The 14,212-nt window shown below is 60.0% G+C and overlaps 2 protein-coding genes across 2 annotated transcripts in view; one reads left to right on the forward strand and one right to left on the reverse strand.

The window, feature by feature from the left end:
- BESB_026620 (uncharacterized protein) overlaps nt 1-6,768 on the reverse strand; it is a gene marked incomplete at both ends in the record, with an annotated part of 35,213 nt that extends 28,445 nt beyond the window's left edge. The window contains 9 exons of the mRNA XM_029361342.1: nt 221-824; nt 1,111-1,334; nt 1,577-2,013; nt 2,255-3,104; nt 3,448-4,255; nt 4,749-4,858; nt 5,425-5,531; nt 5,827-5,947; nt 6,631-6,768. Of these exons, the coding sequence (XP_029215697.1) occupies nt 221-824; nt 1,111-1,334; nt 1,577-2,013; nt 2,255-3,104; nt 3,448-4,255; nt 4,749-4,858; nt 5,425-5,531; nt 5,827-5,947; nt 6,631-6,768 (3,399 nt within the window). The remainder of the gene's footprint in view (nt 1-220; nt 825-1,110; nt 1,335-1,576; nt 2,014-2,254; nt 3,105-3,447; nt 4,256-4,748; nt 4,859-5,424; nt 5,532-5,826; nt 5,948-6,630) is intronic.
- Nucleotides 6,769-11,323: 4,555 nt separating this feature from the next.
- On the forward strand, nt 11,324-13,066 carry BESB_026630 (uncharacterized protein; the record flags this gene model as incomplete). Its single annotated transcript, XM_029361343.1, has 1 exon — nt 11,324-13,066. The coding sequence occupies one exon, from the start codon at nt 11,324-11,326 to the stop codon at nt 13,064-13,066; it is 1,743 nt and encodes a 580-aa protein (XP_029215698.1).
- Nucleotides 13,067-14,212: the final 1,146 nt, after the last annotated feature.

Raw genomic sequence — 14,212 nt, forward strand, 5'->3', positions numbered from 1 at the left:
CGGCGCGTTGGTGAAAGAGAACGTCAAAGACAACGGCAGAGTGAACACGCGGCATGTCTGGTTGGTTGTCAGCGTCTCGCGAAACTCGAGGAATCTCCTTTCGTCCCCGTCCATCCTCGACGCAGACGCTTGGTTCTGAACCCCACGACTGCAGCAGCTGCCGTTTTGCCAAGCTGCGCTTCAGCTGGAGGGCCCTGCGTGGATCTCTTCTCTCCCTTACTGCGGCGGCGCTCTCTCCAAATCGGTCGAGAAGCACGGCTTGCGAGGCAGCGGTCGCGCGCATGAGCAAAGTACACACTTTCCACTTGCGGCCGCCGTCGTCCTCGCCCGCGGCGGTCCCCCGCGCGCCCGCCGTCGCCACCTGCTTTTCGAGCCCCTTCGCCGCCCGCTGCACCTCGAGCGCTTGGCCCCCCAGCACCAGGCCCTGGCGCGACGCGAGGCAGAGCCCAGTCGCCTCTGAAGAAGCGTCCGCCGTCGCAGGCGACGCAGAAGCCGCACGAGGAGGAGATGCAGGCGCCGCAGAAGACACGGGCGCGTCCGCGAGGGCAAGCTGGGACGACGACGAGAGAGACAGGGAAGGCGGCTGGAGGCCCCAGGGCTGGGCACGCCGCAGCAGCTGCACGCCAGTGGGGTGGAGGACGAGGGACGAGAGGAAGGGCCCAATGGCGCCGAGGACTTGGTCGTTGCGCAAATGTGCCTCAGTCAGCGAAGAGAGGAGCAGCGGCACGAGGCCGAGAGAAGCCAAAGAGGACAAACAAAGCGGGTCGTCGGTGATCACCTCCGACAGAGAGGTCAGCAGCGACGAGACGCACCCCAGGCCGAACCTGCACGCCCGGACAGCGAACCACACGCGGGCGAACTCAAAAAACATTGGAGCGAAACTGGAAACCCCAGGCTGGCTCACGAACCGAGGACGCACAGAGGATCCAAGAGTGCGGCCCAGCAAATCCCCTCTGTCGCTTGTACAAAACTCCGTGCGGCATCCGCGCGAGCCACCCTGGCGGCAGGCGCCGCCGCGTCGGGACGAGCGTGGCGGGCTCGCTACAAGCGGAAAACGCCGCGCCCGGCAGCCCAGCCCCGGCACCAGCTAGTCGCCTGCTGGTCGCCTACCACTGGGGGAAAAGAATGATGTCTTTGCAGAGGGCGGTCAACTGTGAAGTTTCGGTGAAGAGGTCGAGGAACGCCGGGGGCTGGCGCCCTCCGAGCGTCGCCGTGTGGAGGCCCTGGCGCATCGTCATGATGTAAAAGTCTTTCAGAAGCGCCTTCAACAGGCACCGCCGCGTCTCCACCTCGCAGACCGACAGCCAGTAGCACGCGCGGTCCTCGTCAGTGCCCTGCAGCAGACGTACAGAAGGAGTAGCGTCGCGATGGCTCCAACCGCGGCGGCACAAAGACTGCAGCAGACGGCAGGTGAAGGCGCTCCCCCCCCCCCCCCCCCCCCCCCCCCCCCCCCCCAGAGACGACAAGAGGGCAGTCTAAACTCTAACCCTAAACTCTAAAAAGCGCGAAACTATGCGGGAGGGGCACGGAAAGGCGGCAGCCTGTCGGGAGCAGCTTTGGCGCGAACCCTTCTCACCTCCGCAGGGTACCGGGCGACCTCGATGATGTCTTTCTCCGCAGGATTTGCAAGCTCCGATGCCCCCGCCTCTTCTCTCTCGACCTGCGCCATGTGAACAGCCTCGCCTTCCGCGTCTCCTTCCCGCGTCGCGCGCCGCCGCCTCGAATCGGCTCCTGTCCCGGGCGTCTCCGTTTGAGGGTTCAGGGCCCCCGTCGCCTGCCGGGGGCAGAAGCCGCGGTGGATGCGCTGGACGAGGCACGCAGCGTCGTACAAAATGCGCTCTTCGAAGCGCCGCGCGAGCTCCAGGTCCTGCTGCAGGAGGATCGTTACGGCGCTGCTGCTGCTGTGCTGTTGCTGCTCCATCAGCGCCTCGATCGCCCGCACGGCGAAGAGCTGAACGGGAATCACCAGCGGCTCGCGATTGCGAAGAAAACCAACCAACGCGGCCAAAAGACCTGCACAGACGACACGCCCGCACCCCGCAGCGGCACGTGAAGGCGCCGGAGAGGATCCTCACGCAGAGCACACAGATTGTTTGAAAAAAGAAACACGCAAGACAGGAAGACACGTGAGGAAGGGGGGGGATTAAAGCGACCGCCGAACGACAGACCGAGTGCGACGGTGTCATCAATCGCATCGGAGCCAGCCACGTCACCAGCGTGGAGTCGAATGCGAGACGTGTGGGTTTCGTCTTACTGGGCTGTACGAAGGCGGGAATGGTGTGATTGTTCATTGCGATGATGGACGCGTAGGCGGCGAGGAGGTGGAGCAGGGTCTGCATGCGGTCCATGTCGTCTTGAAGCTTCTGGACGCCTCCGTCTGGTTCCTGCAGCCTCGCTCGCCAGTCGCGCAATTTTCTCGCTTTTTCAGATTCATCTTGGATGGTGTACGAAATGCGCACGGGAACCACTGCTGCGTCGGCGTCCCCTTTCTCCTCAGGCGCCTGGGCCTCCACCATGCGGGCCTCGGGACCCTCGCCCGACCTGCCCCGCGCGGCGGGCGCGGCGGCGCCGTCGGAGCTTGACCCTCCCCCGCTCTCCGCTCTGGGCTCCTCCTCCATCGTGACGTCCTCAGAAGCCGCCAGCTGCCCTTCAGCTGCGGTCAGCACCTCCGGCTCGCCCTGTGTGGCGTCCCCACCTCCGACCGGCGCCCCACCCCCGCGCAGAGGCAGAATCTCGCGCTGAATGCGGAGTGGCTGAGACGACCAGGGGTGGCGCAGGAGCCGCCGCAGAATGGAAAGGAAGAGGCCGTGGGGCGAGAAGAGGCCGAGGGTCGGCGCGAGCTGCTTGTAGAAGTTCCGCTCCTCAAGCAGCACGGAGAGGAGATCTGCGCACAGCAGCACCGTGCGTGGTGTCAGCTGCTGGTGGTGCTTCAGCAGGCGCAAGAAGTCGATAAAGAAGAAGGGCCGCGCGGCCACGAATGACGAAAAAAGCGTCGGGTTCACCACCAGCAAACACGACAGCGAAGACAGCTGCGCGTTCACAAGGTCCCGCCGGTACGCACTGCTCTGCAGCCCCTGCAGAAGGCGAATCTTGTGACGAAGAAGCTGCAGAAGGCAAAAAAACAGAGAAAAGAAAACGCTCAGCGAAAACCGACGCAGATAACGCGCTCGAGGGGAGCGATGGACAAGAAAGCAAGAGACACAGCTGCGGCCGAGGACCGGCGAGCAGCAAGAGAGAAAAAAGAAGGCCGTATGTGAAGGCGGTGCGCAGAACAGAAAAGAGACGCGGCCCCGCGTGCTGCGTGCTCAGGAGGCGAGCAGAGAGGGGAGCGGCGACGCAGGAAGTGCCCTCTGCAAATCTTTGCTCTTCTCGTCTGGCCGCGAGTCGGCACCCTCCAGTCTCCTCTGCGGCTTCCTTCGCGCAGTCGAAGGCTGTCAACCTGCTTACCGGGAAGTGGAGCGGCGGTATTCGGTACTTCTTGACGACGGTCTGGAAGAGGCTCTCAAGTGCATCAGTTTGCGACTTCTTCTCAGCGAGCCCTTCCGCCTCGCGGCTCGCGTCGCCGTCAGCCGGCTGGAGCGGCAGCATGAGCTCTGCGCAGGGAATGCGAACAGTCTTCACTCGCGGCGCAAAGTAGTCGTCTGGCGTGGGAGGCGGCGCAGCCCCCCCCGTCTCGCCCGTGACAGCCGGCCCTCGGGGCCTTCCGCGGGCGGCGTCGCCCCGCTCTGCATGCGGAGGCGCTGGCCCAGAAGAAGAAGAGGAAGGGAGCTGTTCGCCGTCGAACCCCGAAGGCGCGAGGAGAGGCGAGCCCCCCGAGGGACTGCTGGTGCGCGTGCCCGGCTCGGAAGCAGGCGCAGTGACGAGAACTTGGAACTCTGCGAAGCCCTCAAAGTCCAGCGGGAAACTCTTCGCCAAATAGAAGGTCAGAGGATCCACGCGCCGCGTGACAGGCGAGACCGCCGACGCCGGGGAAGCCACCGCTTGCGCGCCTCGACCGCGACGCCCCTGCGGGCCTTCGCGCGCGGAGACAGACGACGCAGGGGGCGAGGCTGAAGGACTGCGCTCAGGCGGCGTCTGGAGCGCCGACGGGACTTCGCCTGGGCCGCCGTACACGAGGCCCGCAGGGAGCTGAATCCGCGAGGGGTCCGCGTGGCGGCTCATCACGAAAGCCTCGTAGGCCACTGGCGAGTCACAGAGCAGCGGCAGGCGAGAAGTCAGTTCGGGGCACTCGCGCGGCAGACCCGTGCGACGGTTTCTGCGGACACAGACGAATCCCAGCGCATGCAACTTAGTGTAGCCAAGCAGAAAACGCACAGAGGTCCCTGTGTTCGAGCGAAAAGCACGAATACTTGGATAGATAGATGCAGGTGGAACTGCCTAAACCATCGCGGAGAGTGCCGCAGCGAAGCTTGCGCGTTGCGATGCAAGCCGGAAGTGCACTATGTGCGTCCAACAGCGCCTCCTTCCGCTCTTCTGTGCATGCGCGTGGATCCCGTTTGCAGGCCGAGCATGCATCCGCTTGTGAAGCCACGCATGCCGCAGGCGCCGTCACTCGCACGTTGAGTATCAACGCGAGCGAATCCGCACGTCTGCTCGTATCTGCTCTGGCCTTTCCCCTTAAGCGCTGAACGCCCGAAAGCGACTCCGCGGCGGATACCTTCCTCGCCCCCCGCAAGCCGTTCAGGAGGCGAAGGCTCTGTTCTCGGTCAGGTGAAGAGCACGACTGAAGGACTGAATCTGCGACGCACCTCTTCACGAAGCCGTAGCAGACAGCGAGGACTTGCACTGCGCTGCAGACGATCGGCAGGTAGAAGGCATCCACGAGGCTGGTCACGACGTCGACGGAGCTGTAGAGGGACTGAGGCCAAACAAACAACGCGGCGAAAAAGCCGTTAGGCGCAAGACAACACGCGCACACGCCAGACAAGCGGAGGAGCGGCTCGCCCGCTGGGAATGTAGAGGCCGCGAGAGATGTCACCGCTCGAGTCTCTGTCGACCTGAAACTCTCCGAGTACGGGCGCAGGTCATCTGGGTATAGGCTACTTTAGTAACTACACATTTTAGTGTGCGCTTTGAGAGGACGCGAAGACACAGAAACAGCTCGCTCCTACGTGAGCAAATAGAATGCATATGCCATAGTGTGCCTATCTCAGGTGGGGCATCCGGGTCATGGACGCTCGCTGTGGCCTGCGCCCATGCCTCAAGAACCTGCGCGGCTCGAGACCTGGAGAAGCAGAGAGTGGTTCGGGGCGGACGCGCCAGCTTTCCAGGCCTGTGGAGCGACTTTCGTTTGGAGACTTTCAGAGCCCGCGGCAGGTGTGCTGCGGCCCGCGTCTGGCGGATCTGAGGGCGAGTCCACGCAGGAATGTGACCTGACGTGGCAGTGCTGCGCCAGCGCGGAGCCACTGCAGCCGTTTCGCTTACCTTGGAAGAACAGTTTTCGAGAACAATGCATGACGTCTCCAGCACCGCCAGAATGAGTTCATCCGAAGGGACGAAGGCCTTCTCATCCGACGCAGAAGGCGCGGAGGCTGAAGCCCCCTCGCTCACGTCGTCGGCTGAGAAGAGAAAACCGAGAAACAGAGCAGACACGCAGACTGAGAAAAAAGCTTCGGCTTCGCCCTCCTCTCTCGTGGACCTGTGCGGTGTCCTAAAACCTAAACGCTAAACCTCTCTCTGGCTCGCGTTGGTGTGGATTCCTGATCGCTGCTCCCCCTTTGTCCGCTTCGGCGAACTCGACGCCCCGAACCTCCCCCGGGCCCCCCCCCCCCCCCCCCCCCCCGCCTTTCCGGCCCTGTTTCCCTGCATGCCCCTGTTGAGACTTACAAGATGCATTTTCAGGCAGCAGCAGGCCTTTGTGTCGCGCGTACGCGAACATGAGATCGTCGAAGCGGTTGAGCGCCGGCGCCCAGGCTGTGACATCTCCCTGCTTCTCCCACATCCAGCCCTGCAAGGAAAACAAAGGCATCGTCGTGTTCCTTCAATTCGGCAAACTCGCAATCGATCTGTCGCGGCTGACGAGACAGAGGCTGAGTCCTCTGCGAATGCGCGTCTGCTGGCGCGCTTCAGAGAGATCGGCTAGAAGGACGAAACCCGCACAGCGATTGCCACCTGAGACAACGAGAGGTTTTCGCGAATTGTGGAACGCAGGCGAAACGAGACACGTTCGCCGATCTCTGCGGGTCGCCAGTGAGCACGCAACGACAGCGAGACCCAGATAGGGGCGTCTCCGAAGAGGCGCACGAGAACCCGCGGCGTGAAGACACTCAGGCAGGGCCGCGCCGAACGGCGCGCCCACACCAGCGAAGAGGTAGAGAGACCGGAGGCGCGCGAGGCAGAAAATCGGGTTCGCCAGGGGCGGGGCGGCGGCACAGAGCTGCTGCGAGGGCCCTCAGGCTACATAGCCCAGAGGCACCACCGAGGAGGGAGATACAACGCCGGTGCAGGCGTCTGGAGAGAGGGCGCGCGCCCGGTGTCCGTGTTTGATGTCTGCTTGTACGGAGGAGCGGGTAACCTCTTGGTACCAAAATGCCTTCGTGGCGCGGATGTTTAAACGAGGAATTCGCACAGAAGAGACAGTTTTCAGCGCCTCGGGGTTGCCGGCTGGCCGCCGCCGATACCCACACTCACTCGGAAAGGCTGGAGATGGTGAATAAGCTCCTCATCGGGGCAGGTGACGAGGACCTCGATGAGTTGCCGCTGCGTCTCCGGAAGCGACGAGACGGCCAGCTGGAAGTTGTCGCTCAAGCTCAGCGGAATTTTCCCCATTTTCTCTGGATGCGCCTCCGCGCGATGCCACACGCAGAGACGTCGAGCGCGCACCTCTTCAGGAAGGCCGAAACGCCGGTCACACGGTGAGAATCGCTCCGCTTTTCAAAGCTGCCCGAATCCGTCTCCGCCTGCGCGACGTCCAGCCGGCTCCAGGCTCCCGAGTGTCTAGCGTCCGCACCGAGCGAGCCCGAAGTGGAGAGAAACGGAGACAGTCAGTGAGACGGAGAACGCACCGAGCGAAGAGAGGAAACACGGGGCCACAGACGCCGCGCTGGGAGACCGGAGAAACAATGAGTTGAAGCTAAGCAGTTGAAAGAAGACGGCAAGGGAGTCACAAAACGAAAGAAACTACAGGACGAGGGCACAGTGCAGCGAAGCGCGTCGCAGGAGCGATCTTCTGCGGCCGCCGAAGTGCGGCGCACAGAACGTGAATTCAACTCCAGGAGTGGAACAGTGTGTCCGTGTGTGACCCATACGCAAAAACTGCCTCAATCAGGGCGAAACGCTCAACCAACGACGTGCAGAAGTGGCAGCGCGCTGGAGGCTTGTCGGAGATGCTGCATGCGGCAGAACCGCGAGAGGAGAACGAGACGAGACAGGAACCAGTCGCGGACGACCGGAGAAGACAGAAACAAAGGCGAGCGGAGAAGCGGAGGCGAGAGGCGGCAGGAAAGCGTGCGGGCTCCAAAGGAGAGGGAAACGGCTCGGAGAAGGAAGGAGCCCTACCCTAAACTGTGAAGAGCTAGATTGCCAGCGACGCAGAACAACAGGGATATCCGTGAAGGCAGAGGAGACTGTCGCAGGAAAGGAGGCCTGCGACGGGGGCAGGGGAGAGTCACGCGAACCCCACAAAGGGCATGCGCTGCACGCCAACGAGGCGCCGCGTTGCACGCGGTTGTAGACAGAGGAAGAAAAAGGCAGGAAGGAGACGGAGAAGAGATCGCGGACTTCGCTTGGAGTGTGGGAGAAGAGATCCACTGGAGGCCGCCAAAAGTGACAAGGCCTCATCTAAGGCTTGAAGAAGTCAACCCGCGGGTCTGCAGCGGCCCAAATAAAAGCTGGCGACTGAGTAGTCGCGCGCGCCTGTCGTTCTCTCGCACTCCGTCAAGGCAGATTTCGCCTGTTGCTCTGTCAGCCGGACGGAGAAGAAATCTGTGCATTTGTTTGATGGTGTTTGAACGCCTGCGTTGGCGAGCTGTCGCACCAGGAACCCGTAGCTCGGCCTGCATGCACAGCCTATTGGCCTCAGTGAGCTCGACCCTGCGTCATTTCCCGCTCACACTGTTTCACACCTCCTTCAAAACTGGGTACGGATTCCCCAAGGCTTCTCTCCCGCCGGCTGCCCACGAAGGGGCGCCTCGGAAAAGAAAAATTGGCGAGGTGACGGAGAAGAGCAGAGAACGGAGAGAGGAGCCGGTATTCGCGTCAGAAAACGATTCGAAGGAGAGGGCGGCTTGGATGAACGTGGTACGGCACTGCGCATTCGGATTCTCTCTTTTACAAAGTTGTGAGGTATAGCAGCAATGAGCCACCAGGAAAGGATGTCGGTGCCAATCCTTGATTGGCGCACGAAGTTGAAAGGTTTCGCGAGGGCAATATTGCAGGGCCGTCGCCGTCCTCGCGTCAGAAGGGAGACAGAAGAAGCGACGCAGTGAAAAGCTTACACAGATTAGAGAAGGAAAAACAGAAGAAAAGTCAGCCGGCAGCGAGGCGGAAAAAGGAAAGAAGCGTGTCACACAGCCGTCCAAAACAAGTCGCCGTCCGTTTCTTCGTGAGCACACCCGCTGTACTATTTTGGCGCAGGCCAATACACGAAGAAAACGGGAGGGTTTTCTTCGTCCTCAGCCGCAGGATGCCTTTTAACCCCTTGTCCTCCGTTGCAATGTGTAAAAGACGAATGAAACAAGAATCCAGGTTTCAATCCGAAAGGCACACGTGGGGTTCGTGACCACGAGTTCTAATCTCCAGCTTCTTCATTTCCCCTCACCACTATCTAGAACTGGCGACCCTTCGCGAGAGTCGTTAACAAGTCGCGCGCCGCTGCGACTGAGAGACTCCAACAGGCAACGTATCTCCGCCCACCCCAGCCAGCAGCATGCCGGCAGCATGCCCGTCACGCCGCACCTAGAAAAGCTCTTCCGTGGTGATAGGCTGTGCCTTTGTCAGTTTTTTTCCAGTAAGGAAGAGACACAGCTTACAGGATTTGCTTTGTCGCACGCTAGTCTGCGTTCAATAGCCGACATCATCCATGCACACAACCCAACAAGAGATGCGCGCCTCGCGCCTAGCGCATCTGCATGGCAGAAAAACCCACAGTCGTTTAGCTCTGAGCCAAAGTCCAGCGAATCCCAAAAGACAGGTTACTTCGCCGTCGTACAGACGAAGCATAGCGTGGACGCGGATCTGGCGCTTCGCATGTGGTACAAGTAGATGTTGGAAGTCGCGCGGTGGGAAAACGCGACACGTGCCCGTGCCGGCGTAGAAAGTTCCACCAATGTGCGGGGGTATTCCCATATTGCAGCTAGGCAACACCATACCAAGGTAGCGGGATTTTCGCATTTGTCTCATTCCTGTGTGAAACAAGGTTCACGGGGGAGGGTGCGGCCTTGCCCGGAACCTTTCAGTTCAGACAAGCGGAACGCAGCGCCTGTCCAAGTGCCTAGCATCGCTCACTGCTTGCCTTATGAGGTGTGTGTGTGTGGATTCTCCGCAGGAAAAGACAGACTGTGTTGCGATATCATATCGTGACACGGCAGACCGCGTTTAAGGAGGGTCATGTCTGCGGGGGAACGAGGCGCGGTCGAAGGGCAAGACGAAAAGAGCAATTCGAATCGCATTTTGCGGTTGCAGGCCTCGCTCTTAGCAGTACGGGGGTAAAACGGAACACTAGAGAGTGCGGGAGACAGGAGAGTAGCTGCAGTTATCAACTCTTGCCGGAAAGGCACGCGGCCTTCAGCAGACGTGACACGTCAGCATCGAAGCCGTGTCGTGGGCGGCAAGCTTCCCTACGCTTACAGCCAGAACAGGGACCTTTGACTGTGCCAAGCAATCTTGTAGCGTCATTTCGGCTGGCCCCCATCAACGAGAAAGAGTGCTTGAAGAGTGCCGTAGCGCGTATTTTCAGGGCGTCTTAACGTTACACAGTTCGATCCTACCGGTACCGTTTTGCTATAGTGCTTGCATTCACCAGAACAGCGTCGGCAGCAGCACAAGTATGTTGACATAGTGACGACCCATCAGAGAAGATGGCCATAGCAAGTGGAGACAGGTCCTGCATGAGTACTTCCGCCAGGCAGCACGGAATCGACAGATATGAATACATGTGTGACCGAGCGCGTGCTACTGTTGTTTTCATCCACATGAGGTCGACAGTGAATATCCGCTTGTCAGCCCTCCTTCCCCTCCCCCCTCTCTATCTTGATACAAGCGAGCTGATGCGGTGCGGAAACGTGAGGTATATCTTTTTTTGTTGCCCAGCCACAGCGGCCGGGACTACTTCTGCGGGGAAGCACCTCGTAGTCCACCGCACCCTCGCCGTGACGATCGGCTGGAGGGCGCGTCCCGGATCAGAGCGAACTCCGTTTTTCTCGCCTGTATCATCATTTGCTCGGCAAACCCAGTTTCCCCGTTTGAGGTCGAGCCGCGCCCATGCGAACCGGTGTTCGACGCGCAGACTGGCTCGACTTCTCCGCAATCGCCAAGCGAGGCACGGCGCAAAACTTGCGCACCGAGACCTAGAAGACTAGAGGCTGTTCCTGTCCTTCCTGAAAAGACACGAACGCCGTGCGCGTTTGTCACTGCGATCGGCGAAGCTGCAGACCCCAGAAGCGCCAAAGGCATCGCCAGCTCGTTGGCTGTCGTCGTAGCGGTTCTAGGCAGCGCGGAGAGCGCAGCTGCCTAGAACCCGTCCAGCAGTCCGTCGCGCCGCCGGAGACCACCACCTCGGTGTGCGGTCGCGCATGGCCCGCCAGCGGAGCCCTCCTTCTACCGCCCGAAGTCGCCAGGCGTCTAGTGACTAGGTCGCCATGGTGCGCCGCGCGCAGGGTGCACGGAGCTTCGGAACCCGCTTGCGCCCATGTCTACGAAGAAATAGACACGTGAGACCAACGGATCGCAACAGAAAGCTCGGCGGTTCGTCGTTGAACAATCAACGCTGCCACCCAGGTTGAGTGTTTTTCGTTTCTGGCGCCCGGGCACGCCTGCTCGCTCGCGGTGCACTCCGGGAAAGACTGATTGTCATCTGTTGGCGACTCTTTACGCAAGTCCCCCTGCTCGTCGCACTCTAGCGTTCACGCACCAGCACGTGCGCGGAGAACGCCGTTCGTCACGAGAATGAGGGAATTGGTTCCTTTTCGGAGTTTTTTTTTGGTAGGAACAGGGACCGGAAGGCCCAATCGGGTGGTCTTCCCTACCGAACTCGAGCGTAGTGGGGGGTGCGGCGGGCCCATCGGTGGACATCGGTTGCTTGCCTCAAGCGGCAGCGGTTCAAGCAGTTGTAGTTAAGGAGACTGAGTAGGTGTTTGGTGCATCGTGTTAGATCGTGGCAAACTCAATGTGCCCTCCCACGGAAGGCTGCATAGCTGCACAACGGGCGGCAGGGCAAGCGGCTCCGGAGAGGCCTTCCACGGAGAGGGCCGCCTCTGCTCCCGCTCGAATGAGGCGGCGGGCGCCCGAGCTTTCTACAGGCAAATATCGGCTCTCCGCGAGCGCGGCAGCGCCACGGGTATCACGTGTGTCTCGGGCTGCCCTTATACTTGCAGCAGGGGTCGCTCTGTTGATCGGCATACGCCGGTTGCTAGTGTGTAGACGAAACCTGTCGTTGAAGAGAGCTGCCCAGGTCGAGGCGGCAGGAGTCGGTGGAACGCAAGTCTCTCGGGGGCTGGCCGCGGGAGGTGCGGACGGTGAGGGCGAGGACGACGGTGGAGATGGCTGCATGGAACAGGAGGCGGCAGTCGACAGCGTCGCTACGCAGACAGTTTTGCTCGATATTTTCACGACGCAGAGAACAAGATATTACAGGAGCAAAGGCATGCGTAAAAAGTACGCTGTCCTGCAGTCTTTGTTCGACGCTTCACATATCCCCTACCAAGAGTTGGCGTTGCTGAAGAAAGAGGTGGTAACGCCGAGGAACGAAAACAAGTTCCTCCAAGCGGTGGACAATGCAGTAATCCGGCCTCACAAAGAGGAGATGAAAAGCATGACTCTGAAACAGTTGCTGGCTGTGTCGGATACTTCCGCCTCACCACCGGCCGATGCTGAGACTCTGCCGCCTAGTCGCGATCCGTATGAAAGCCATCTACGATCAGGATGGACGTCCGCTGGCCTTTCGCGAAGAGACGCCCGAGGTGACTTTCTTCCCCAGTCGAACAGTCTGTGGGGTGCCCAGACCCGTGACCGTATGCAGAAGCGCGTAGAAAAGGAAGCCCTCCGCTTGGCTGTCATCCACGCCGGTGTCTTGCAGCTACCGCAGACACCCTTGAGGAGCGACGTGAGGGCAGAGCGCGACCGCCTTGCTTTTGTTTGGTTCCCAAAAGCTGAGGAGCTCGAAAAAGCAGTGGAGAAAGCCGTCGACACCGTTGGAGCCGAAGCGTTTCAAGCTTGTGCCGCCGCGCAGTCGCTCGCCTCACCTGTCGTGCGAACCTTCGCCGCTGGACTCAAACAACAGGAGCTGAAAATTCTTTGGCGAATTGTTACCTCGCAGCAGGATGCAATGAAGGCTGAGCAGCAGAAGTGGTCAGAAGTCCAGTCCGAGGAAGTGCTGCGCGGAAGCCTGGCTGCAGTGCCTAGTTACTTGACATGGGAAGGCGTCGCCCCTTCACAGGAGCTGCTCGAGTGGATTGGGCAGCGCGTTTTGGCGTCTGAAGTCGCTGGAACCTTCAGCCCGGCGACACCACCAGTAGACACGCTTCCTCCTCCGGTAAAGGCGTCGAGCCTCCAATCTCCCGCAGAGCGGGAACAGGCGCCGTCGCCGCTACAGCCACCTGCCGTGACCGCCTCGGCGGGAGCGTCTGGCTCCTCGGGCAGAGCACACGGGCCAGATGGCGTCTCGTCTGTTGACGTTTTGGTGATGGCATTCTCGGATGTTGAAAGACTAGCTCTAGGGAAGCTGTTGCCGCAGACCGAGGCATTTGTACAAGATTTCGTCCTCGAGAGGGGACACTCAACACCGTCCGCCATTCAATTAAGGAGTGCCGTTCTCAGTAAGCTTGGAGACAAAGAAATCGCCAAATTGCAAGCTCAGGAGGTCGAGAGAAGGCTGGTTCGACACCCCCTAGCAAACGGGGGGGGATGGTGACATACTGTCTTCGAAGCTTCGGAGTTTCCACGCCCTCGACGTGTTCCTAGGGTAGGAGCAACAAGGCATGTTTGCAAAACGCACACCTCGGAGTTACCATCAGGTTCGGTGTAACGAGCGTGGGCAATGCTGTAAAGTTCACCTTTGCTCGACATATTTTTTTTGCTCTAGTGTGCAGCAAGAATGCTTTTATCTCAACGGAGATTTTTTTTTGCCATGCCCATGGTTAGGTCCGTTTTTTGCAGTCGCTGGGTTTTCTAAACGCATTTACATCATGAGCCGGTCGAGGACCCTTTTAACCGTCTTTGTCCCTCCAACAAAACCGAAATCAGGGCGTCTCACTGTACGCCAGCAAGAGAGTCGTACGGACACAACTTGTAGAAACCCGCAGTCATTCACGGACTGCAGATTGCTATCGAGGTTCCTGTTTGCTTTCGGTCCCGTCTGAGTGTATGTTGAGCCGCCGTGTCCTGCCTCTGTGAAATCGAGGGCGGACCGACAGGTAGAAGTCCTACGGTGTTCGCCGGGGACGCGATCGTAATGTTCGCTGAGCTTATATAAGAGGGCTCTGCACGGCTGAGACAGGACTTCTCTAAGAAGTACTTCAGCTTGGTCAGATTTCGTCAACTGACACAGGGACGGGGTTGTGGGGGTATCAGCCGAGACGATGAGCCATTTTTCAGGTAGAAGAAACGATATCCATGCTTCTTCGCTCGTATGAGCTTTGGGGTATCGTAACTCAGGGTCGCTGTACTGCTAATTCATCTCACTCAACTCTGTCCCAAAAGCAAGATCTGTTGAGCGGGGAATTACCAACCTGAACTCCATCACAGAGGAGCCGACGCCAGGCGACACTCCAGTCGGTGGTCTGGAGGTCAGACAACCCACGAGGAGAGCTGCCACGGCGGAGTGTGTTGTGCCGCAACGTTAAGGTGACACTCTGCTTCCCCGTTATGCCTGAGAACAGACTACAAACGGCGTCCTTGCCCTCTCCGCCTGCCGCGACTGTCTCAATATCTGTGGTGGAACTGGAAGCCGCCGAAAACTTCCCGCGAAAAAAGAGGCAGTTTCGGGTGCATATAAAGGCCGTCTATTTAAAAGAGAACGCCGTTTTCCCTTGTTGCCTGGATACTCCGAATCGGCGCT

This window comes from Besnoitia besnoiti (genome assembly GCF_002563875.1).
Source record: "Besnoitia besnoiti strain Bb-Ger1 chromosome Unknown contig00014, whole genome shotgun sequence".
NCBI classification, from domain to species: Eukaryota; Apicomplexa; class Conoidasida; order Eucoccidiorida; family Sarcocystidae; genus Besnoitia; species Besnoitia besnoiti.